Genomic DNA, 25811 nt, shown 5'->3' on the forward strand with positions numbered 1-25811 from the left:
TGTGGACTTGGGACAGTATCCCACAATGCATTGCATCACAACCATTATACTCCAAACGTCAAAGGAAAAATCTAATAACTGTAGACTGTTATATCAGAAATACTAATAAAGAAATATTAGGTTATCTGTTACTGTAAATAATTGTGTGTAACCTGTAAAATTTGCTGCATGTATTTGGGTTGTATTTTTTCATGATTCCTTCAAAATGCGAACCCACTATCAAAATAAAGGCAGATTAGCTCTGTTGTTATGAATTTAATTCATTAACAGTGGAAAATGCTGTCATTTTAATCAAAAGTGGGCCAAATATAATACAAATACTGTGTTTTCATTATTATTTTGTTCTTTAGGAGTGAGCACCACCGCACCACCTCACCCCTGCCATGTGGACCTCAAGGGATAAACCATCAATCCTGCTCAATGGTCAACTTTCCTCGTGGGGTCACACCCATTAGGACAGTGGGAGGGTTAAGGAACAAACTAGACTTTTATTTTTATGTCAGGTTGTTTAACCGCAGCTAGAAACAAGCAGCGCTTGTTGCCATGATGCAACGGAGTACGGTTCTGTTCCACATGCTGTCCTCGTCCTTCCGTATGAATGGACTCTCTGGCGTCCTTGCCAAGAACATACTTGTCCAGTATACATGAACGTGTCCTTGATTACTGAAAAAACGTCCCTACTGTCTCCTGGATGCTAAATAAACACAGTCTTCCACCATCGCAAGCCAAGATAGGTGAGTCCATGAGTGCCAATTTACAGCGTAGCATTTGTCTGCGGCTAATTCAGGAAATGGAGATTATTATTAGAGACTATTCCCACTGCACAAAGCCCTACTCTGCACATCCTACAGAGGTGTTAAAGACCAAGGAAAGCAACATAGACATGACCTGCTCATTTATGCAACGTTGATTGATGAGTTGTCACATTAAAACATGCATATGAAACTCAGCGTTACTGATCATATTTAAAAAAGAACATGAATTATAGGTTTCTCAGTAAATCTCAGCCTTAAAGACACAGAATAAGTGAAACTGGAATCAGCTGTATTGCCACGTTCATTCAAACAAGGAATTTCAGTGAGAATAAAACTTTGGGCTCAGTGCTACTGATGTTTTTAGTATAATGAAGGTAACCTGACTCTTTCCTGTACCCGGTCCACCTACGACAAACACAGAGTGTCTGACAGCCAGCAGCTCCTCCAGCTGAGTCACCTGTCAACACCCAAGAAAGAAAAATTAATGTAGGGACCTTTAGTCTTCTTGTAGTTTTGTTAAAAACAGTAACTACAATGAGGTCATAATTCAGATTCTCTACTGTTTTCCATCAAGTGAATGGGGCACCTTCAGTATAAAGCTCTCCTCAGGTTGCAGGCGCAGCTCACTGACTGACTGGCGAACTGCGTTTTCTAGAGTGGCGTCTCTCTTCCTAGGAACATCCAACTGAGGGAACAAGTCGCTGATCAGTCCCAGGAAAATGGGCACATCGCTGGTCACTATTTTGGGCAAGTTGAAGTCCCTCAGAGCTCGCATCAGGACCTTTATGGTGAAACATTCATTATGACACAAAGAAAAATCCAATTTAATTACTTCACTTACTTTCTACAGCACAATTAAACATTCCAACACCCAATTGCATGAAACAAACAGGTAAATTAGGCTAAAACAGACATAAATAAAAGCATAAAATTGGTTCAAATATATTCAAATCAGGAGGAAAAGAGAATAAATCATTAAAGACACTTCATTAAAAAAGATAAACAAACTTTAATTGAGTTTTAGGAAGCAAAAATAATAATTTTACATGTAATTGCAACTGAGAATCTATGTGAACTAAAGTTGCTGTCATTGTAGATATTTGTGCTCACCTGCTCCTCAGGCCTGTTGCGTTCCTCCCGCTTCAGTGATCCAGCTACAACCAGGACCGACTTTATAGCTCGCAAACCCCAGTCATAATGATCCTTGAAGATCATGGAAAATGACCCATTTGAGACACTAAATAACAGGGGTGTGTGTTGGTGAAATTCTGGAGATATGAAATGTAACACGATACGGGGAGATGATACGTATTACAATATATTGCGATACGCTCAGTCAGATGATATTAGCGATTTTTTAGGCTGAATTTATTGTAGGAAAATTCAAAAAACAGTCCACACTGATCAATTTAACATGTTTAACATGAGGTATCGGAACCATAATACAGGTATTTACATTTCAATGGCGGAAACAAAACCCATTGCACACTGCTGTCAACTAGTGGTCGGTGTTTGAATTGCACCAAAAGAAGAAAAACAAATACACACACGTTTGTATGTAAATTGTTCCAAAAATTAGATACACAGCTTTTGAATATTGCTATACTAAAGCTGGAAAAGATTACCAGATCAATATTTTCTCACATCCCTATACTAAATAATGTAGAACACATTATTCAAAAGATCTTGCTGTAATTGTGCTGAAATACAAACCAATAAAGAGAGATTCAAGAGCACAAAAACAGTCAACGTTAGAACTCGGATGTTCTGCATCAAACATCAGTCCTGCTAGGTCTTTCCAGCGTACGGTTGTCCTTAAACTTCACACACACACACACACACACACACACACACACACACACACACACACACACACACACACACACACACACACACACACACACACACACACACACACACACACACACACACACACACACACACACACACACACACACACACACGTTTTATGTGTTTTTAATGTTTGAGGTACAAACCTGTTTGGACAGCAGCTCCTTACACAGAGTGTAGAGGCTGATAAACTTGCGTGCCAGTAGACGTGCATCAATGAACCCTTCAGCCACGAGCATAATCTCACAGATCAGCTCAAAGTCTGGGATCACCATTGCACAGGGTCTAGATGTTAAAATAAAAAACTACAAATGAGAAATTGTGGGCATTTTTTCAACTCCAGCTCTAAAAGTCTCCTTATTTCCCCTTTTAGGACGTGCCCGTCACCTCAACAACAGACGGAGCTCCCCTTTCCGGAAAAAGACTTTGGAGGGAAATCACTTGAGCTTCAGGATACTTTATTTTGTACTCAGTCACACATTACAGACAGTTCACCGTACACATGGACATAATTTTGGGGGGGGACAGGGGGGACATGTCCCCCCCACTTTCTCCAAAGTCAAGTTTTCACCCCTGCACTTTTTACCAATACTTTATATTAAATTGGCACTGGTTGAGCTCTAGGACCAAGCAGAAAACAACCATTTGTGTTGAAGCCTGTTTCCCATTAGAACATACTGTAAAGACCCCCCCCCCCCCCCCACACACACACACACACACACACGTGTCCCCCCCACTTCTAAAGTGAAAATTACGTCCATGACCGTACAGGAAATCTGTGGTTTCTGTTAGGCTAATCTGAATATATCTCAGAGGGGTTGATATTTATTGGTTCAGGACAGTGATGACCCAGACTCCCTTCCTACTTATAATTTCACTTGTGTCCAGGAACTCTGCTTATTCATTAAGTACAACTTTTGATTAAAACAGGTATGTGTTACATTAAGTTTGAGCCTGCCAAATAGAAGAGAGTTGTCCTAACACACATTACCCCCTTGATATTTCTGACCTGAAAAGAGCCTTGAGATTCTCTGGGAGCTCAGCCCTGCCAGCATATCCAGGGTTCAGAGTGATGAAAATTCCCACTGTTGGTTTCAAATCAATTTCTTCTCCCAGAAAGTGAAACCTGCATGTAGAGAGTGTTTAATGTTGCAGGGAGACAGCTCAGACCACATGAGCAACGAGACCAGACACAGGTACACGCATACCTTTGCTTCTTGTTGCGTACAGCGTCTTGGATGGTCTTGACCTGGACAGCAACCACAGACAGAACGTCCACGGAGATCCTGTTGAATTCATCGAAGCATCCCCACACTCCTGTCTGAGCCAGGCCCTTGTAGATGTTACCTATAGACTGAAGACGCACGGAAACAGTGAAAACAGGTGGAATAAATGAGCATCGGGAGGAACGTGTCTGCCGTTTGTGCCACCTTGTAGTCCATTTGTTCCGAACAGTTGAACACATACACCATGATGCCAAGGGAGCGTCCAAGGTCTTTAGTTGTCTCTGTTTTTCCAGTTCCAGCTGGGCCTGATGGAGCCCCACTCATAGTGAGATGGAGGGACTGGGTCAGAGTTATGTAGCACCTGTTAGTGGTGGGATCAGGGTAAAATAAACAAATGACCGGTAAGAGATCAATCCCAAAGGTCCACTCTTTAAGTGATGTCCCGGGACAAAAGTGTGTTTGTGTATTAGTGTGTGAGAGCAGTGATGGAATGTCACAAAATACTTAGTTACTGTACTTGAGTAAAAATTTTCTGTATCTGTCCCTCGGTAATTTTTAGACCTACTTTTTACTTTTAATCCTCTATATTTTGTAAATTGTTTCTAAAGTAAAAGTACTTTTTTTATCGACATTGATTATGTGTGTGTGTGTGTGTGTGTGTGTGTGTGGGGGGGGGGGGGGTTAGTATGGCTTTATTTTACAAGGACAGCACAAAAAGCAGTGTGACATGTAAGGACAGTGCAACCACTGTTTTGCAACAAAGGTTTTCTAGCCAGAGGCTAATTTGCAAACCCCAACCTAGTTTATAACACATTTATCCCCCCCACCCCCACACCCACCCCCACACAGTCGATAAATTGATAAATAACTCAGTTTAGCTGATAAGAAACATCAGTGTTCACAAGTTTGTTTTTGTTTCAGCCATTTTTTATCTGCTTAGTTGCAAAATATAGATAGTTCCAAATCTGACGTCCTCTAAACGAGAACGAGGACTGACCAAATGATGTTTTGTCTTCCGCTGGCTACTCCTGGTTGTAGCCCCTGTGCTGCTAGCGTCAGTCTGCTCACCGGCTCTGGGACAAGGCCATTTAGACACGTGAATGTCAATTTTATAACAGATAAGTTTATAAAATTATTGAAACTCATCCACTTGTTGGATTTCTTTCTGGTCAGTGAAGACAGTGAAGTTGTCAGAAATCTTGTGTTTGATCATAAAACACATGGAGACAGTTTTGCTGTTGTTCAGGGTCAAAAGGTTATTCTTGAACCAGTGAGAAAATCCCACCATCTGTTCAATCAGTAAATTTGCAGCCTGTTGCAGAGTCTTTGTGGTTACATAGATGACGGCATCATCAGCATACGTTTGGCAATGGACACCTTTACAGCTGTTGGGTAAGTCATTGATGTATGGGCAAAACAGTAATGGACCTAGGATGGAACCTTGTGTGCATGTGCATGTCTGTGTCTCTATGCATGTGTGTGTGTGTGCATGTGCGTGCATGTGGGCTTGTGTGTGCCTGCATGCATATGTGTGTGTGCGTGAGTGTGTCTGTGTGTGTGGTGGCCATTTCAGTAAAGTAACATAAATTTGTTAGTTATAACTTTCATTCCCTTTATAAGAAGTTAAGTTTGCAATTTAAATTTGTTAACTTTTTGTTTTTTGGCAAATTGATGTAGTTGTGAATTTTTGGACACGCCTTAGTCATTAAGCTTATTAGTAGCACATGGGGAGGCGTATGAAGGAATGTTTGTTGGCCAAGTGTCAGGGAAAATGGGAGGATTTTGTTAAATGATATTTTGACCATTTTTTAGACCTGATAATTTAATTTAAGGTTAATTTTCATTTGATCAAAAGTAGAACATTTTGAATTAATTTTGAACTATTTTTTGGAAGAATAAACCATTTATAAAATTTGCAAGAAATCAAGTCTAAAGTGTGTGCTTAAAGGAAATCACCTGTTTTCACCAACGGCCTTTAGTTGGAAATGGTATTTTTTGCAAGTATAAAGGCCGTGACAGTGTGCGTGTGTGTGCATGTGTGTGTGTGTGTGTGTGTGTGTGTGTGTGCTTGTGTGTGCCTGCATGCATATGTGTGTGTGCGTGAGTGTGTATGCATGTGTCTATGTGCGTGCGTGTACATGTGTGTGTGTGTGTGTTTGCGTGTGTGTGTTAACCTGTCAGTGAGCGGGGTGATGACCAGTCTGTTGGTGTTGCCCAGGTACTCGTAGCTGAACTGAAACTGAGCATCACAGATATTAACATAACAGTGTTGCATTTCTTCATCCCAGCAGTGGCGCAGCTGGGACAGCCACGCAAACGCCTGTCCAGTCGCCACCTGTTAAAAGTAACATTAGCATGAGGTTCAAACAACTATTACTAACAAAAGTTAGAAACTACCTTTTGAGAAATGAGATTGGCAACGACGTCCCGGGCGTGGACATCAATGGTGCAGATGGTCATGATCTTCTGTCTGTCTCCAGGAGTTAAATCACCAAGCAGCATATGGATCAGTGAGTTGAGCTGTGTAATCTAGGAAACCAGAGCATCACTTACCAAATGATCCCTAATGTAAAAACATATGAAGTTACAGTCCTACCTGCTTCCTGTTGTAGTCTTTGAGAGCGGTCTCAAACCCTTCCTCCACCCTTGCAAACGCAATCCCCACATCTGTGGCCCACCACACCTGACTACCGGTTAACGACACCTTTTACGGAGGAAGATGAAACCCACAAATGATAAAGAGTGTGTTTTGCTGATTTTAAAGATGATTCCTCATCAGACCTGTGCAGGGTAGTCAAAGAGCCACTGGTCTCGTGGTTTATCCTCATAAGCAGCTACAGCTTCCTGTATCTCCTTTTGGACTGTGCAGCGCATGGTGCTCTCTAAAGCACCTAACCAGCACTCTGCCTGGAGAAAACCACAAAAATACCTCGACAAATCAAAACAGAGTTAGAAAGATTACAAGAGCCCTGTACTCATTCATTTTAGTTCAATAGTCATAATACAGTGATTTTAATGTGTAAATCTAAAGGGAAATTCATATTTTTTCTGCCTCCGATCTTATTACCTGTCCTTCACAGGTGCATGGCTCTGAGAAGGAAACATATTCTCCTTCTCGACTGTACATGCCCACGGCCACCGCCACTCCTTCTTCACCCCCATCGTTGGCTACATCTGAATCCTTAAAGCGGAGATCTGCTATGTTGTCAAACAGCTTCAGCAAATGTCTGGTCACCTAAAAACAACGAAAATCCAGATAATAATGAATTTCAAACAGAGACGTTGTTTTTCATTCCTAGAGATAGGAATTAAAATGATATGTAGCTCTAATGGCAGCATGCGAGGCTGCTGGGGAAAATAAAAATCCTTTTTGTTCAATGTCACCTGTCTGGGCTGTGTTCCCTTGGAGATGATTTCCAGCAGATCTGAGGCCGAGACAAAATAAAATCTGGGGAATGTGAGTCTCTTAGTCTCCAGATACTCAGCTAGGGCCTTCTCACACACAGACAACCTCTGCTGTAACGTTTCCAGGTTATCCAAGAAGCCCGGCTTGTTGGTCACATTGACGACGTTACTGTTCTGCACCACTTCAGTCATCAATGTCTAGAAAACATTTTTAAAAAGAAGATCCTTCTATCCATCTGATGCAATGAAATGGAAGTATAGACAGATCATTTGTATAAATGTTTATTTCATACAATTCAATGTGCTTTCCCTGAGCAAGATCAGCATGAACATTAAAATCAACGTGACAACATAAAACAGCAAATTTAAAGATTCTAAATACACAAAAATAATTAGATCCAATTTAAATACACAATTAACATTATTTGTAAGAACACGATAAAAAGGCAAATTTAAAGACTGAGTAGTTCCAGTAGCCTGGCCAGCCATGCCAATGCTTCTGTGTAGGAAGCAAAGGACCTGGTAACGCTCCTATTCAAATAACCCCACCCATTGAGAATTCTAAGTGAGCCAATGACTGCTGAGCAGCATACGTCACACATCGCGATGCTCAGTTTCTCATAAACAACGAACACGGCATCTGAAGTGGAGTTCGCTGTGGCGCGTTGTTCTTTTCTAAACGACTTGGACATATCTTTAAAATCACAACAAGAAAAACGCTAAAGCCTTTCTTTTAAAGAAAGATGTTTGCAAAGTCGTCCAACGCCATCTTTGACTACAAAAACTAAAGCGTTGCATGGTACAGTCATTATTTCCGCCTTTTTTCTGATTGGTTGTTTTTGAGCTGACTAGTCCCGCCCCGTTGGTGCCCTCTGCGTCTAAGTATCCAAACTCGTCCTCTGTCTAGAATAGACAGAAGGTGAGTCTGGCAGGCAAGGCTACAGTTACAGTGCAGAGGGTAAAGCATAAGAAACATGAAAGTTTTCAATTTTGATTTAAAAGGCACCAGAGTTGGGGCACATTTGAGGAAGCTGGTTCCATCTGTGTAGCATGATACCTAAATGCAGCTTCACGCTGCTTGGCTCTACCAGCTGACTGCTTCCTAAGGACCTCAGAGCCCTGCTGGGCGTGGATACTGAAAGGATGTGGAACATGTATTTTTGGCCCTATGCCATTGAGTGATTTATAAACTAGTAGTAGCACTTTTGTAATTTACTGGTAACCAGTGCAGAGACTTAAGAACAGGAGTGATGTGCTCAGTTCTCTTTGTTCTTGTTAAGACTCTAGCAGCAGCAATGAGCTGCAGTTGCTTCACAGCTCTTTTGGGAAGACCAGACAAACGACTATTGCAATAGTCCCGTCTGCTGGAGATGAAAGCATGAATGAGCATGAATGAGGTCCTGTCTGAACATGAGACCTCTGGGTCTTGCTATTTGATGAAGATGCGGGGCGACGGTGGCAAAGGAGCTAAGTGCTCGCCCTGTAATCAGAAGGTTGCAGGTTCGAGCCCCGCTCAGTCTGTTACTGTCGTTGTGTCCTTGGGCAAGACACTTAACCCACGTTGCCTGCTGGTGGTGGTCGGAGGGACTGGTGGCGCCAGTGCTCGGCAGCCTCACCTCTGTCAGTGCGCCCCAGGGCAGCTGTGGCTACATCGTAGCTCATCCCCACCAGTGTGTGAATGTGTGTGTGAATGGGTGAATGACTGATTGTGTTGTAAAGCGCCTTGGGGGGTTTCAAGAACTCTAGAAGGCGCTATATCAAATACAGGCCATTTACCATTTACCAAGATGATAAAAGTATAGTATGTTGGTTTGCACCGTTACCTGGAAGTCAGTGTGTATTCCCTGAAAGCGTTCGGCATCATGAGCCAGCTGGATGCGGATATCGTCGCTGTTTGTGAAGATGCTGTTGAGGTGAGCCCATGTTCTCTGGACGCACATCCAGGAGGAGATGACCAGATCTGCTACCATCAGCTTCTTCTGCCATCCGCTCACTTCTGCTAAGAAATACTCCACGTATTTACTCATCAGGATGTTCTGCAGCTGCACCTGCAAACGGAAGATGTGAAACCTTCACCCTCCTGACCTGAAAGCATTTAGGAAGTAGTTATTCTTTTGCACTGTGAAAAACAGACCTGATTGTCCTCCAGTGTTTCGATTAGGTTCTCATCAGCTTTTAGCAGAGGGATTCCTGTGTTGGTGTGAGTCTCATATGAGAGCGACATAACGCTCCAAGTCTGACTTATTTCTGCCAAAATCTGAAAGGAAAATGCAAAAATAAGTAAAATGACAAAAAAATAAATAAAATACACAACATTGACAGTTACTCATCTTGTCAATTGTGTGTCTTCTTCAAAAGAAAAAGGAAGACTGACACAAATAATAAAGTAGAGTTTTTGACAATCCTCTCCCAAATGTTTTGCCTTTTGCTCAAATGAGAAAATACTTTTCAAACTTCAGCTCAAAGAGAACTTCGTTTATACACATCAGATACAAACTTCTACTGCATCCTACCTTCTCAATACCCATTTCTTTCACAGCCTTGTCCACTATGTTCTTAACTTCATCCTCCACTCGATGAAGCTGTAATTCCAGTAGGTCCCCCAAGGTGGTGCCCTCTCCCATCACAAATCTGACCTAAGGATCAAGAGTATTGCATTCTGTGATTGTGAGTTTTTTAATCAGCAAAACTGTTTTTCTCTAATAATTGTGATGCGTTCATGCAGTGATGAACTTTGGGGAGCCGAAGCACACTCTTTCATACCCCAGTGGTGTTCATGAGTTGCTGCCAGTGTCTCTCCCTGATGGCAGAGTTCTGCAGCTCGTTGACAGCTCTCAGAGAGGTCAGCATGTTTTTCACAGTTGACTCCAGCCCTGCGTAGACATCCCATGCTCGCACTTCCTTATCTAGCATCTTCATTTCCTGCAGCACAGAACGGAAATGCTTCATTTCCAAGTTAGGGACAAATTTATTTTAATATCATTTTCAAACAGGATAACAGTTTGTCCACAGAGGAGTCTCATACTTTAGCAAACCGCCGCAGCTCCATATCCATCTGCTCCACATTGATCTCCTTCCATGGAGTCTTGGTCCAGTCCTCTATACATGTCTTAGAGTGGCAAATTGGTTGATTGTAAATCCCAGAATTTAGAAAGGAAGTGGAACATCAAATGACCTCTCATGAAACAAAACTACGATACCCTGACAAAGACGATCATGTCCCAGACTGCTTTGACAAGGATTATGTCCGAGCGACACTGGCGCAGCTGTTTATACTCTGGGAAGCTGACCTCGAACAGATCAGCCGTGTCCTGCAGCTTCTTCATTTCCATCTCCATCCCAGCTACTGACCGATTACACTGAGAAAAACAACTTGGTCTGTTTGCTTGATAGATTTTCTTTAATCGGGACTAATTTAGCAGCAATCACTGTTTTGGTTTTAGTTTGTGAAGGAATTTCCTTCCTTAGCTCACCTTATCAATCAGCTGATATGGCTCCTTCAAATCGATCTTAAAAATGGATTCAGTTCGAAATTTTTCTCTGAACTCGTACTGCTTCACCTGAAATGTGAAAAACTGTTAATTCAGGCATCACGGATTCCTGCGCCCTTTGTTCTATGTATAAAGGTTCAGGCAGTAGGAGGTGAGGTATCTTCTATAATGCAGGAAAGATAATGTGAAGGTTTAATATATCAGATGTCAGGCTCTTTGTTAGGGGCAACAGGACTGACACCCTACCTTGCTCACACTCAGCCTCACCTCAAACCGCACACACTTCCTACGTATGACGGCAACTTCATTGGACTGCAGCGGTGCCACTTCGTGTTTGACCGTGAAGGCAATTTTTCTGAGACTTTTCCACTTTTCAGGCAGCTCCTTGTTTTGTTACAAAAAATCGAAAAATGTAATGAATTGATGAATAATTTATATTTTGAAATATGTAGCAAGTAAGTAAAGTTTATTTATGTAGCACACCTCTCACGGAAAAAAAAGCTTTACAAAGAAAATCACATGAAAAATAAAAGACCAAAAACAAACAAAAGGATCATGAAAAAAAAGATCATAAAACAAAGAAAGATCATAAAATAAATGAACAAGATCATTTAAATTAAATAAGGAAATTAAATATATGTAAAAAACACTAAGCTTTTAAGCTAAAGCTATTTTAAATCAGCATTTTCAAAAGTTTTTATTTGTCACCAAAAGCATAAGGGCTGGAATTTTTTTTTACTTTTTCTATAAAATAATTTTGTAGTAGTATGAAGAAGCATGCATGATAGCCATTTAATTGTAGGCATTTAGGTTGGATTAAAAAAAAGTTTTCAACAAATTTGCAGAGTAGTATTTAAATGAATGCCTTGTCAGTTGATATCTGTGGGACAAAAAGCTGTGACACTCCTGTTTTATCAAACTGGAGTTGGGAGCTTCAGACGGCAGGTTTAGTACTATGTCCTGATATTCAGACATCTTATTTCTGATTGGCTAACAGCAAAGCAACCTTGCCACTCATTCTGTGTGCTTTGCAACATTAATACTTTATCTCCACTGCTAACATAAGCCTGAAGGAGCTCTGTCGTGTTATGGAGTCGCTAATGCTAACAGTTAGCTTCTACTAGCCATGACATGATCTGCTCTACTGATTCAGTGCCCATGGATGCAAAATCAACAACAGCTTTCCTATCGTGAGCCAAGATGGGTGAGTCCATGAAGGCTAATTTTCAACGTGACATAGACCTGACTGGCTTTCCTAATCCGGGATTTTGCTCGTGCATCGTCCATGGGCGGCTGATCCAGGAAATACGGGAAGTAGATTAATTTATAACGCTCAGTCTGCGTATGGAACTCAGAGTCACCAATCGTATTTAAAAATTATAAGTAAAGAAACGATTTCTCAGTAAACTTGGCCATTAAAGCTGAATTTAACTGTGAAATTTCCTAATGCATTAATGAATCAGCTTCTGTGCGTGACAAAATTGTGTGTGTTGGGTTACGTGCTTCGAGCTGTGTGTAGACACTCTCTGGAAGCTGCTGTCCATAGGATTTGAGAAGCTCAGAAGTGGACTTGAGGGGTCTGAAGTGCTGCTCGTTACTGATCTGTCGATCTCGTATGGCCATAAGGTGTCCCATTATGCCCACCAGCCCTGCGTAATCCCCTTTTGACACCTTCGTAGAAAGACCTTTGGCCGTGTCTTCGACAAAACTGGACAGATCTCTCACGCTGCAGCAACAGAAGAATGAACATGGAGTTAGATTTCATGACATGCTTATTGAGTTATGTGTTTTTCCTCTGTGTTTAACCTCTGGTTCACATGATTGAGAAGGTGCTCCTTGAACATCCAGCTCCACCTCTTGATGACATTCATCAGTGAGTGCTTGAAGGGTCTGTTGTCCAGCTGCAGCCAACCACAAAACACCTTCATGTCGTCCATCTTGCTCACTCGCACATGCAGGGACTCAAAGAGATTGATCTAGATGAAGGAATGAAACAGTCCCTGTTATTTTACTAACCAGATCTCTGAAAGCTAGATCAACAAATTAAGATTAAAGCAGGAATGTCATCCTTAATACTACTGGTACATCTTCCAGTGAGGAAGCAGAATCTGGGGATTTTGGGTTGAACTCGAATCTCTGGGGCTGAGGTCACTGAGGTGGTCAAAAGGCTACTTAGTGGCAAAGCTTGCAGATGGTGGTGGTCCCCCTATTTAAAAATGGGAACCGCAGGGTGTGTTCCTGTAGAGGATAAGATAACTACAAGGGGATCACACTCCTGAGCCTCCTTGGTGGAGTCCATTTGGGGGTTCTGGAGAGGAAGTTCTGACAGATTGTCAAACCTCAGATTCAGGAGGAACAATGCGGTTTTTGTCCTGGCCGTGGAACACTGGACCAGCTCTATACCCTTAGGGGGTCCTGGAGAGTGCGTGGAAATTCACCCAACCAGTCTATATGTGGATTTTGTGGATTTGGACAAGGCGTTCTACCACATTCCTTGGGGGGACCTGTGGGGGTTACTTCGGGAGTATGAGGTACCAGGCCCTCTGATATGGGCAATTATGGCCCTATATGACTGGTGTCAGAGCTTGGTTCAGATTGCCAGCAGTAAGTTGGACTCGTTTCCCATGTGAGTTGGACTCTACCAAGGATGTCCTTTGTCAACGATTCTGTTCATAACTTTTATTGGCAGCATTTGTAGACGCAGCCAAGGTGTTGAGGGGATCCATTTTAGTGGCCAAAGGACTGAGTCTCTACTTTTTGCAGATGATGTGGTCCTGTTGGCATCATCAGACAGTGGCCTCCAGCTTTAGCTGGAGCAGTTCACAGCCGGGTGTGAAGCAGCTGGGATGAGAATCAGCTCTTCTAAATCGGAGACCGTGGTCTTGAGTCGAAAAAGGGTAGAATGCCTTCTCCGGGTCAGGGATGAGGTCCTATCCTGAGTGAAGGAGTTTAAGTATCTCAGGGTCTTGTTACAGAGTGCGGGAAAGCTGGAGCGCACGATCGATTGGCGGATTGGTGCTGCGTCTGCAGTGATGTGGGCGTTGTACCGATCTGTCGTGGTGGAGAGAGCTGAGCCGGAAGGTGAAGCTCTCAATTTACCAGCTGATCTACGTTCCCACCCTGACCTATGGTCACGAGCTTTGGGTAGTGACCAAAAAAAATGAGATCGTGGACAAATTGAGTTTTTCCGCAGGCTGTCTGGGTAGGGTGAGAAGCTCGGCCATCCGGGAGGGGGAGTAGATCTGCTGCTCCCCCACATCGAGAGGAGCCAGTTGAAGTGACTCAGGCATGTGATTAGGATGCCATCTCCCTGGTGAGGTTTCCTGGACATGTCTGTTATGCGCTGCGTCTGTGAATGGAGTAACTGTTTTTTTGTGTTACCAGGGACTTCACACAACGTCGGGTCCATGGAGGAGCAGAGAAGGAAAGTGTGGGGACTGGCATGAGCTCCTGCTGCAAGGAGTTCCAGGGTTGCTGGGACAACGGCGGGAGATCTCCACAACAAGGACGTGACAGCGGCTCCACCGAGGGGAGGAGTCTCCGGGACGCGGATCAGGAACCACACCTGCAGCAAATGAACTAATTGCTCTTCTCACCTCTTCAACCGGGATTTAAGCAGTTCATGGACACTCCGTCGGGGAGCGACTATTTAACCTTGAGCTTGTCTCCGTAGCTGCTTTGTTGTGCACATTTACTGTGTGGCTACCTCAATAAGTGTTTTAGTAAATAAAAGAGATTATACGTCTCATTTATTTCGTTTGCGTCATTCTATGTGTCCTAGAAGACGTTTGAGAGACGTGAGTGCAACTTAAGTTCAAAATGAGCTACTTCTCATCTGTACTCAGTTCGGAGACAGATTGTTTTCAGTTTTCCCTTTTTAGTACCCCGAAACGGGAAGACTTTCATTTTGTAAACAGCGGCATTAGAAGCCCTAGGCTGTGTAATTCTGTTGGGTGCTGCTTTGGTACATTTTATCCCCTTTGATCAGTCGGTACCTCTGGGATTGCCTCCCACTCTTCTTAGGAAGAGAGGGGGACAGTAGAAGCTCACCCCTTTCCAGACAGAGAGATATAACAACGTCTAACTGGGAGAAGACTTAAAGGAAGTCCCAGGACACGCTGGAGAGACTATGTTTCGTGGCTGGCCAGGGAACGCCTCGGGCTGCTTCCTCAGTGACCCGACTCCAGATCAGCGGAAGAAAATGATTGGATGGATGGATAAAGCAGGAATGAATGACAAAACACACCTGGTCTTTAAAGTTGTCCAGAGTCGGTGGGTTCTTTTTGAGTTCATAGTCAGCATACAGCTCAGCTTCCTCTGTGCTTAAAACGTGACCATAAAGCAGGAACTGCCTCATGAATTCAGACCTGTGAAGGAAGACAAAATACTTGAAACTGTTTTTTTGGCACTTAGGGGATGTTCGTGGACTCATCTGACCTATCATCCGTCCAAAGGTAGCGGAAGCTGGAAAACGAGGCTTGATACTCCCTGACCTGAAAATAAACACAATGTTTACTTTGTAGAATAAAAAAAACTTGATGGGTGATGGGAAAATAAGGACACATACCTTAGCGATTGCTGCACGGGTGCGTGATCGAATTATATTACACATCTCTGACAAATCCTCCATTTCATTAATGTCAGCCTACAAGATAAGGAATCGAGATTGCGCATGTCAGGGATTTCAGTTTATTAGTGTGTGCATGCACTTTTCAGAGATGTAATCTAGTCTGTGTACCACCTGATAGTCATTCAGCTGTGTGTGGGGGGCCACTCTGGGGATGAAGGAAGCCATGCATGTGATGTTATCCACCATTTCATCCACAAAATCGTAGAAGTTGCCACTGTGACTTAGGTCCAGTGATGGATTGAAGGCCATCTCATTAGAGCCGAGCACCAGCTTGATTTCAAAAAGTGGTGTGATGCTTTGTGCGGAGTCTGTGTTGTCCATGATGTACAGCAGGGAGCAACGGACTGCGCTGGAGAAGCCGGCTACAATCATCTGGTCCACGTAATTCGTGTATGCCTGCCACTCACTGCTGTCCTGATCTGTCACACCAAGCAGGGACTGGTTCTCCTGGACACGAGCGAGAGATAAAAGGACAAAATCACAAACGGTTCACATATTTATGGTTTTCTTACAGAATGTGAACAAACCTGCAGTAGTTTGTGCATCTGCTCTCCCATGCTGCTAATGAGGGCTCGCTGTCTAGAAATGTTCTCATTGATGTCAGAGAAGCTGAGGAGAGGATGGTCGAGACCTTTTCTGGTGATGAAAGCCTGGTTACTGAATTTACCCAGGAGGGCCTGAATGGCTTCAATGTTAGCTTTACTCCTCTTCACTCGAGTGGAGAGACTCTGGCAAAAGAAACAAGATATAAAAGTACTTATCACAACGTCAAATGACACAATAGATGTCTTCCAAAGGCAGTTACTATTGACTTATTCAACAATTCTTCAGTTGTTAAAGCCACAATGGCAAAATTAGAAAACAACTGAGCTTAAAACACTTTTCTCATGCCTCTCAACAACATTCAAACACAGTGTAGCTATCAATATATTGTGGAGATTAAAAATTAAAAAAATTAATAAAGTGTTTCTCTCGCATTTGAAGACTTCTGCCAATGACACGTTTCGAACTGCAAGAAACTATTGGACCATATGTTTGTTGTCTCGTTGAACTTCCCCGGGTCCTCCACTGGTGTGAGAGGTTCTCCACTCAATAATGTCAGAGAGAGAGAAACAGCCAGCTGCTATCATTTCAACTTTAGGACAAACTACCAGAGTCCCATAAAGAAAAACACCATTTGAAGTCAAGGTCAACAAAAGATGCTTGGATCTAGAAAACAGACGGGTGTTCAGCGTTATCTCGTTTGCTCCAGCATTGCGGGTTTCTGGTTCCAGCAGAAGCTTCTCAGGGAAAATACCTGAGGGGAGGGATGATTGCGTTCAAAACCTAGCTTTTTCTGTAGATCAGTCATGACAGCTTTAATCCTTGATTGATTTCTTGTAGTTTTATATTCTTGTTTTTGATTTTACTTGATTTCTGACTTTGTTTTAACTCTCATACTTCCTTGTTGTAATCCTAATCCCTCTGCAATCACCACTTAAGAAATTGAATATTTTAACAATGATTATTTTTCTCTGCAAAAACACATCTTAACACAGTGTCTGAATGATCACCAGTACCTTGACCAGTTCTTGTGTACCCTGAATGTAGTCCCAAAGGTCATCCTGAGCCCAGATCAGCTTCTGGAGGGCCGGACTGAGCTGTTCTCTCACTCCGTCCATCTCGCCTTTCACTAAGCCTAGCTCTACAGCCAGGATGGTGCTGTTGAGCTTGTTGTACCACTGGGTCACCAAGGTCAATGACTGTGTGTACTGCATGACAGAGTCCAGCATGAACATGAATCACTTAATTTGTCATAAGTGAGCCTGTTTACCCACCATGTAAAGTCGGTCCTGATTGGAATAGAGCTGGAGAGCTGCTTTGGGAATGTTTTGGTTCTTCATCATGCCCAGGTATTTTACCTCCTTCAGCACAGATGTCAGCTGAGGAAATCAATAATAATAATAAAAAAAAAATAACTTGCAATATTGTTAGCTGACTATAGTTTAATTAGAGTAATTAATCACTTTACAGGTTTGAATTCAGAGATGTGAATAGCTCACAACTGGTTTTAGAAAAGAGAAATAGACTTAAACACATGTGGGACTTGTGTTTAGGGAAAAAAAAACACAAAATGAACGGATGTGTGCATATGTGACACAGACTGGGCATTAGCTCACAGCAGTTACAGCTGCTAAAGTAGCCAAAACTAATGACATGAGCCACAGGAGCACAGTAAATGTGGTCTCTAGTACAAATAAATGCCTCAATCTCAGTGATAAAAAACCTCTGGTGCTCCCATTCAAAATAAGAAGGGAGCCAGATTAGAAGTGAGCAGAACACGGCAGGAAATGGAGTCTTAATTCCTGCTATTTGGACATTTTGCTTGGCTGCAACCAGGCATACACAGTGCAATTTCTGGCCTATTTAAAGCTGATCTTTCTCTCGTGTGAGAATATTTTCCAGGGAGTAGTATACAGGGGGTTAAAAGAAGCAATAAACATCGCACGACCAGCTTCCAATCAGCAATCGGCCAGTCGCAAGAAAATGAAACACGTTTGATAAGTTTTTAGCTCCTATTAGCCGAGACGAACTCGGCTCTCTCCTGGTCGTCAAGTCAACAACAGCCTGTCATGAGCCAAAATGGATGAGTCCATGAATGCTGTTTTGGCAATGTGATGTACAGTTGACTGGTTTTTTAATCCAAGAGTTTCCCCGTTTAATTTCCATCAATGGCTTATGCAGGAAATAGGGGTAGAAAACCATTTTCAAATTTAGCTTGCATGTTAAACTCAAAGTGACCGATCATATTTAAAAAATAACAAGTACAACGTTTCTCAGTGAACATATGTGAGGCAGCAGCTAAATAATAAAGGAGAAACTCACTGAAGTCACTTGCTTTGAAATATTAATAAGAAAAGAATGAGTCATTGTGAGATGTGTTCCCAGATAAAAGCATGTTATGAAGGTTAGGAACAATCTGAGGCTGTGGGTGGCTCAGAGCAGATTTGCAATCAACAAAAAACAGATATTCAAACTCCGACTAATGTGTCTGCTGTAGAATTATGGAGCTCTGTGCTTACAGCAGGACTGAAGTTAACCTGGTAGAGACCCGTGCCAGTGTCCAACATCAGCAGTGGCTCTTTGAGATGCATTTGGCAGATTTCCTCCAGCCCTTCTCTCCACTCAGTGAAGATCTCTTCATCGTTTTTCTCCAGAATCTCCAGAATGCTTTCACACTTCCTGAGTACACCGTCTGCCTTGCCACAACCCAGATGCCTGGGAGATCAAAATGACAGAACGTGTCATTCAAATTTTGCATCAGAAAAACACAATCTGGTATTTAGTAGCTTGAGCTATTCTTAAGGAAATCAGTGTAAAGAGATACTTCAGATATTTGAACAAGTTGTAAAGTAGGCTACTGTCATCCCAACAACTATTTACACAACTAGTCTTGAATAAATTAGATAATTCATTTGTCATGCATGACCTATGGGATTAATTGCTTGTAAAATAGCAGCTCAGCTTGTTTAGGCACTTTTGGTGCAGCCTGCAAAACTCCCTGCATGATTATTATAATATTTCTGCTAGAATAACACTATTCAACAAATTTGAAAGCACTTTAAAGGTTTATAAAATAGTTTTGGAGAAGATATCAACTTTTGTCTTTGTGGCATTCAGACCAGCACTCAGCCCGTCTGTCTGGATGGGACGAATCTGCGTGAGCCACACTCTAAAACGTTAATATAACCTTTCCATGAATCACAACTTAAACCGATTTAAACTATCCCTTTGAGGGTTTGAAAAGTCTTGTGATGGTATAAATGTGTACATTTTTGTTGTTATATGTCTGTTTGTGTAGAGTTGATTCATACGCATAAGCCAGCTGGCAGAAGTTGCTCCTGTTGGTGAGAATGCGACTGCGAAGCTCCTGTGACCATTTGAGGTTCCCAGCCACTGGAGACATATTTTTTACCAGGAATGCATCACCAGTTTGCAGCTGAAATGCACAGATTTATCATTTTAGCTGATAAAGGTATCCCAATGTGCTATTTGTGTTTCCCCCTGCATGACCTAAGCACATCTAAAGAAAGTACACTGTAAAACCTGATTTCTCAGAAGGTATAAGAAGTCTCATTATAGATATTTTATTTTATTTTTTGGTCTAAAAACATTCTCTGTAAAATAGCATTACTTAAAATAAGGTAAATATTCTTAAAGCAGTAAAGTAAATAAAAGTAAAAACAGTAAAGGTAAATACATTTGCAGCGGCCACTGAATGAATTCCTTGCAAGCCGTACTCAGTGCAAAAACGTTCAGAATTGCTTGGATCAGCACAGACAAGTCTGCTGCCACACAGAGTGGCAGCAGACAGCAGGATTTAGAGTCCTATTTCCTGATATTTGCACATCTCGTCTCAAATTGGCTAACAGCAGCGTGACTCTACCACTGACTCAGTTTGCTCTGCAATGTGGTTGTTTAATCTCCAAAATAACAAGCCTGGAGGAGTATTTCAGTGTGGTGGAGTTGCTAATGATAATGGTTAGCTTTTACAAGGACATTCTCTGCTGTTTCCTGGACGGTAAACCAACAACGGTGTTTCCTAACGTGAGTAAAGATGGGTGAGTCCATGAATGTTAAGTGACAGTGTGACGTAGATCTGTCAGGCTTTACAAATCCTAGACTTTCACCGTCTAGTTTCTATCATAAACTAATGCTGGAGATAGGTGTAGGAGACCTTTTTCATGTTAAGTCTGCATGAAAAGCTCAGAAACAACCATTAAAATGTAAATTTTGTTGTACACCTGTGCAATAACAATAAAATGATTTTGAATCTTGAATTTACTAAAATGTTTTTTTTTTCAGTGAGCCACACTTTTAAATATGATCCAAATAGTTTTGTTATGAGTAAAAATATCTGCCAATAGTTTATTGGCTAGAATTCTTCAAATTCGTAAAACAGTCTAAATTTTGATTTAGTTGCTAAAAAATATCTAGCAAAAGCAACTTTTGCTACCCCACTGGCAGATTTTGTTTTACTCAATACAAGAAAATTTGGATCCTATTTAAGAATACTTATTTTAGGTTATACACTTTTTCTAGAGATTTTTTTTCTATTTAGACAAAAAAAAAAATAAAATAAAAAATAAAGACAGAATGTCTAAAAATGAAACTTTAAAAAACTTTCTCAGAAATCTGTTTTTGCAGTGCGCATTAACACAAGATCCAGTTTTCTTCCGGCCTCTCTCACCCCGGCTCTGTGTTGATCCAGCATGACCTGACAGCGGTCTATTTCCTGGTTGAACATGTTCAGCAACACGTTGTAATTAGGCAAAAACAGCTGTTGGATTGTGGGTCTCTCAAGAAGAGTGCCAAAAATCTTTAACAACTGGAAAGAAATGGAGCATAGTTTAGCTTAATACATTATTCCTAATTTTCCCTAACAGAGATTACATCTTCCAGGTTAAGTGTAATGGTCAGTGAGGAACAGACATGTACCTTAAAAGCTGAATTCAGGTTTTGGGTGTGATGAAAGGCCAAATTGAGAACGGTTCCAAGCCTTTGGTCAAAATCTGTGTTCTGCTCCACGAAGAGCTTGTAGTGATGCACAAAATCCTGGAAACAAATGGCAAGGGAGGAGATATAGTAGATATTTTTCTACGTGCTTGAGTGATTGAAAAGCTTTGATTTTGTCTGCATTTTCGTGCAATTTCCCTTCCATTAAGTTTTCAGTGCAGCCTTTTAACTTCTCCCTGGCTCAGTTAATCAGTTTTGGCTGGAACAACACACACTTGAGGGAAAATATATTATGACACAAATCAATTTCAGATTGAGTTTCTGTTCTGAGTCACACTGGAAGCTGTTGTAGAATAAAATTTACATCTAGTAAATTAAATATTGATGCACCGACTAATAATGACTCCAGTCACTGGCTCTTGTGTGTTGCTTAGCAACTACTTTGTGTTACAACCTTTCAATTACTGCACTGCTGGGCAGAAAAATAACATCTAATTGTTGTTAAAAAAAATTTTTTTTGGGATGTGTCCATCAATGCCACAAATGAATCACTGTGAGTAACGGCCCTTTGAAGGCTGATTAAATATACAGCAGTGTGACATCAAAGACAGCAGCAAGTGTCTCACAGGATCTCACATCATCAGAGTAGTCTAAAGGGTCGTATTTGCTCTCTCTCAGGGTCCTCCAGCGGTCGAGAAACTCATCGTTCATGCTGAAAACCATCTGGTTGAGGATTTTTCCTCTGGATCCACCCAGTTCAACCTTCTCCAGTTTCAGAAAGTCCAACGCTGTTGCAAAAAGTTCCTGTGAATCCATTTGGAGAACAACACAACTAATGCAATGCAAATGATGCAAAGATTTAAAGATGGAGCTCTCTACTTGCAAACCTACTCACCTTGATCATAAGAAGCCGTTCCAAGATGCGGTCTGAACGCTTAAAGATCAGGGTTTCTGGAAAGTCCCACAACTTTACATCCTGACTGTTTCTGTAGTAGCTTGGTATCTGCTGACGGTAAGTGCGGAACTGTCCCTTGAAGGTTTGTAGAATGGAGATGCTGATTTGTACTCTCTCCATCCCCTCCTCGAGCTCCATCTTAAACAGTTCTTCAGGGATGAGATACCCAAAGGCCTGTACACAGACACTCAGACATTAGGTTTGTCGCTTTTCTTTCACATCTGCTCACATATTTTATCTAGGTACCTTTTCGATGATCAGGTTGCTGAACTCTTGCAGGAGGACCACCATGCGCTGCGGAGCGCAGTAATATTTGGAGTGACTCCAGATGAGACAAAGAGTGTGAAAAAGAGGAGAGAGGAGAGTTTCCATTTGAGGAAAGCTTCTCTCTTCTAGGTTGGTGATCTGTCTCCTCAGAGGGCGCAGATACAGATCTATGTCCTCTGCTTCCAGCACAGCTGTAGGTAGACGACATCCATCCAGTAAAAGAGATAACTGAGCTCTGGTCTTTGATTGGTTTTATTTTTAGCAAACACATGCATCAGATTGCTGCCATCTGACTGAATGAAATTAATGACAAATCAGGACAGATCTTTATTTTTTGTCAAACTTTAAACATAAATGTAATATTTCAAAAATGGCATTTTTTTCTGTTAGGAATAAAAAAAAACTGAAATATGGCACAAGATGACAGAGTTATGAAACGATGATCTACCCTCATCGACTTTGACACAGACATCCTTAAAGGCAGAGTAGTAACTGCTCTTCACTCTTCTCAGGATCTCCATGATCTGCTTCACTTTGGAGCTCTGGATCTGAGAACATAATAGTCAGAGAAATTCTGATGCTTTTTACTACATAAGCGTATAACTAATAATCTAAACCAATTTAGAAAATCTGAATATCAACAAATAAACTCTGTTAACCCGATAGCAGATATCAGATTCTAATTATTTATGCCATCAAATTAGCTTATTTTCTGAAAAAAGAGAACATTTGCATTTTTGAACAAAATCTAACAGATTAACAATATTAATTATTTAAACTCCTCATTACATATTAGGAATCTCAAATCCATTTATTCAAATGTATCAAAACCTTTTACACCCTTAAAAGAAAACAATTGGTAAATCACTATATACCGGAAGAAAATAAACAGATAGTCAGGATTTTGCAGGGGCGTGTCCGGGTGCGGGGTGTGTGTGTGTGTGTGTGTGTGTGGGTGGGGGGGGGGGGGGGGGGGGCATTGCAAAAAGGCTGAGCAGCCTAACAAAATTTTCCTAGACAGGCTACTATTAAGAAGAGGAGCAGATGAAGACGAATGATTAGAAAATTTATCATTTGAAAAAATGTCTTTTAGGTCATTAGAATCTTAGATATGATTGACACATAGCACTCTACTGCAACATGTGATGTACAGATAAATTCAACTATAATATGATGCCAAAATACAAGAGAGGTTTATAAAGTGCCACATTTATTCAAGATACTTACTCATTTGACTCTATTGACTTTCTGCAGACATAATCAGAATAAATGTGTTGTAAAATAATTAAACCTTATACACAAAGCATTGAAATTCTCATGGTGACAATCAGTTAACATTAACCCCCTGTAGACTGTCATCAACCAACTTCTGTCCCTAAAGGTGGAGCGTTAGAACTTCTACCAATAATTTGCCATAATTATTTAATGTTAGGCTGATTGCTTATAGATAAGTACAGCACATTTGACGTTAGCAGCATTCTGTCACTCACTGCCGCAGTCTGCCCTCCTGATCTGCCAAGCGACGCCTCCTTGTGGCACATTTTTTCAAACGGGAAATGTGGGTGGAGTTAGGCTAGTAAAGGGGTGACTTACTCTTGAACTACACACAACAGAAAAGGACTATTGCTATTATTAACTTGTTCATTGACAGCTATTTCCTGATCAGAAAAGCCCTTCACTGCCAGTGTTTATCAGCGTTTTCACTGTTTTTTGATGAGTCACAGAACATTGCGCTCTATGATGATGTCAATGCCAAAACTATTAAAAAAAAGGGTAGACTCACCTCTTACATCAGGAAGAATCTGCATGTTTCTAGCATTATCCATTCTTTTATATTCTGATGTCTAATTGTGAGCGGCAGAAGCTTTTTCGGTTCGCGCCTCCTTTTTTTTACAGCAGTGGCCCAAAACAATCTCCAAAAACGTGGATTTTCTGCTTCCTGATCACGTGACATGTGACATACACGGATGAAGATCAGCTTTAGAGCTGGGATGTTTGTTCTAATGGTGCGGGGGCTCGTTCCGACGCCCACAAAGTAAAAAAATTTAAATGACGACTTCTGTCGTCATTGGCAGTGAACGGTTGGATTTAAAATGACAACTTTTGTCTTTAATGGCAGTATATGAGTTAATCGATGCTTGTTTGCTTTTACCTCGTTAAGAATCAGCACTGAACTGGAGACCCACACACTTTAAATCAGATGCACCAGAAGAAAACACACATCTCTACATTAATAACGTCAGCCGCACCCTGCCAACTTCCACAGAGTTGCTTTCTTACTTGTTCCTGGATGCCCAGCAGGTTTTCCTTCTGAGTGATCCAAAACTGGAGCTCTACATTGGGGCCTGGGTGGTCTCCCTGGAGCAGCAGCATGCCCGAGTCTTTCTTCAGCACATTCCAGATCTGTCCAGACCACTGAACTATCAAAGTTTCTATAGAGTATAACAAGCCATGGTCCAGTGGCCATCCAGCAGGGCTGTATGGGACAGACAGGGAGGCAATCAGTCAGGACAAAAATAGAAATGTGAGCTCTGGCATGTGAAAGAACCCTGGGCAAACTCTAAATGGGAAGAAAGCTCTCTCAGTAAGTTGAATGTCATCGTAGTTAAAGACGTAAATCTAATTAGCTTGACTCACTCAATGGCTGTCACCTAAATGTTACTTTATAGTTGATTTCTGCCAGAGAAATAACTCTCTCTGAAAATAAAACCTGAGTGGAGACGCACAAAACACTGTTGGCCGAACACCTGAGTGATGTCGTATTTAATCAGACTAACAAATTCCAAAAATCAGTAAAACTATTAACTACTAGTTAACTATGTATTAATTCAAAGGGTTCAAATGAAGGCAACTGAACTTCTTTGGTTTCTTGAAAATGTTTCGCATCTCATTCGAGGAGCTTTGTCTATTCAGACTGGAATGTGAAAGAGTCAAGTTTATAAATTGTAGCTGTCTGCTATTGGTTAATGAGCTGAAACTATTTATGAATACCCTCCTCATTATCCCTGAATGAGTCATTGATGTTGTTAGGCTCTATTGTGTTAGAATGGTTGTTTTGATTAGAGGCCGGAGGGTGCGACCTAGACTGAAACAGTTTTGGAATGAACTCAACTCTCCCATTTTCCAGTTAGAATTAACAAAGCTCCTCGGATGAGAAGCAAAACATCTTCAAAAAACCAAAGAAGTCCAGTTGCCTTGAACTCTTTGGATTATCATGGCGTGGATGAATGAGAACCTTTACCAGCATATGTGTTAGTTAATTGATTTTTGTTTAAGCTATTCAAATTTTGTATTTGCCTTGACATTTACAAAATGAGTAGATTTTTTTCCACCTTAGATCAACAGCAAAGGAATAAATGTCTTTATTGTCTCCTTTCCAAAATTATTTCTTTATCGACATGTAATTTTTCCCTTTGGGGCAAGAATATCTTAATTAGATGAATCTGCAAATTTGCCTTTATACACACATTAGCCCTGTTTCCATTATCGAAACTTCAGGGTAAATTTATTGGAACTTCCCAACATGCACGTCTCCACTTGACTGGACCAGCCAAAAGGCTGTTTTCCGGTCCATTTTCAGGAACTTTTGGAGTACCTGATCAACTCGGAACGGCCCGGTGGAGTAGCTGAGCGAAACTTTTGTTTAACTCACTCAGATTAGTTGTAACTCAGTAGGAAATCAGCAGATGTTGTCCAAAACAATCGGCATTAGTGAAATGAGAAGAGTTGCTGGTG

General features: G+C 41.5%; 1 protein-coding gene across 1 annotated transcript in view; it reads right to left on the bottom strand.

The window, feature by feature from the left end:
* The window catches only part of dnah9l (dynein, axonemal, heavy polypeptide 9 like), a 46663-nt gene extending 24066 nt beyond the window's left edge, over positions 1-22597 (bottom strand). The window contains exons 1-38 of the mRNA XM_070541723.1: positions 22525-22597; positions 22056-22267; positions 21750-21983; positions 21491-21658; positions 20837-20953; positions 20589-20726; positions 19213-19337; positions 18421-18616; positions 17176-17280; positions 16918-17109; positions 15886-16086; positions 15470-15805; positions 15296-15373; positions 15166-15221; positions 14975-15095; positions 12535-12704; positions 12232-12454; positions 10996-11112; positions 10711-10797; positions 10438-10596; positions 10263-10346; positions 10001-10159; positions 9751-9873; positions 9372-9494; positions 9061-9285; positions 7217-7435; positions 6900-7067; positions 6614-6739; positions 6429-6536; positions 6230-6361; positions 6007-6167; positions 4037-4193; positions 3815-3960; positions 3616-3732; positions 2753-2891; positions 1866-1958; positions 1342-1536; positions 1135-1212 (exon numbers count right to left, since the gene is read on the bottom strand). Coding sequence (XP_070397824.1) covers positions 1135-1212; positions 1342-1536; positions 1866-1958; positions 2753-2891; positions 3616-3732; positions 3815-3960; positions 4037-4193; positions 6007-6167; positions 6230-6361; positions 6429-6536; positions 6614-6739; positions 6900-7067; positions 7217-7435; positions 9061-9285; positions 9372-9494; positions 9751-9873; positions 10001-10159; positions 10263-10346; positions 10438-10596; positions 10711-10797; positions 10996-11112; positions 12232-12454; positions 12535-12704; positions 14975-15095; positions 15166-15221; positions 15296-15373; positions 15470-15805; positions 15886-16086; positions 16918-17109; positions 17176-17280; positions 18421-18616; positions 19213-19337; positions 20589-20726; positions 20837-20953; positions 21491-21658; positions 21750-21983; positions 22056-22267; positions 22525-22597 — 5661 coding nt within the window. The remainder of the gene's footprint in view (positions 1-1134; positions 1213-1341; positions 1537-1865; positions 1959-2752; positions 2892-3615; positions 3733-3814; positions 3961-4036; positions 4194-6006; positions 6168-6229; positions 6362-6428; positions 6537-6613; positions 6740-6899; positions 7068-7216; positions 7436-9060; positions 9286-9371; positions 9495-9750; positions 9874-10000; positions 10160-10262; positions 10347-10437; positions 10597-10710; positions 10798-10995; positions 11113-12231; positions 12455-12534; positions 12705-14974; positions 15096-15165; positions 15222-15295; positions 15374-15469; positions 15806-15885; positions 16087-16917; positions 17110-17175; positions 17281-18420; positions 18617-19212; positions 19338-20588; positions 20727-20836; positions 20954-21490; positions 21659-21749; positions 21984-22055; positions 22268-22524) is intronic.
* Between the last annotated feature and the right edge of the window lie 3214 nt (positions 22598-25811).

This window comes from Nothobranchius furzeri, chromosome 11, assembly GCF_043380555.1.
Source record: "Nothobranchius furzeri strain GRZ-AD chromosome 11, NfurGRZ-RIMD1, whole genome shotgun sequence".
In the NCBI taxonomy this organism is placed as follows: domain Eukaryota; kingdom Metazoa; phylum Chordata; class Actinopteri; order Cyprinodontiformes; family Nothobranchiidae; genus Nothobranchius; species Nothobranchius furzeri.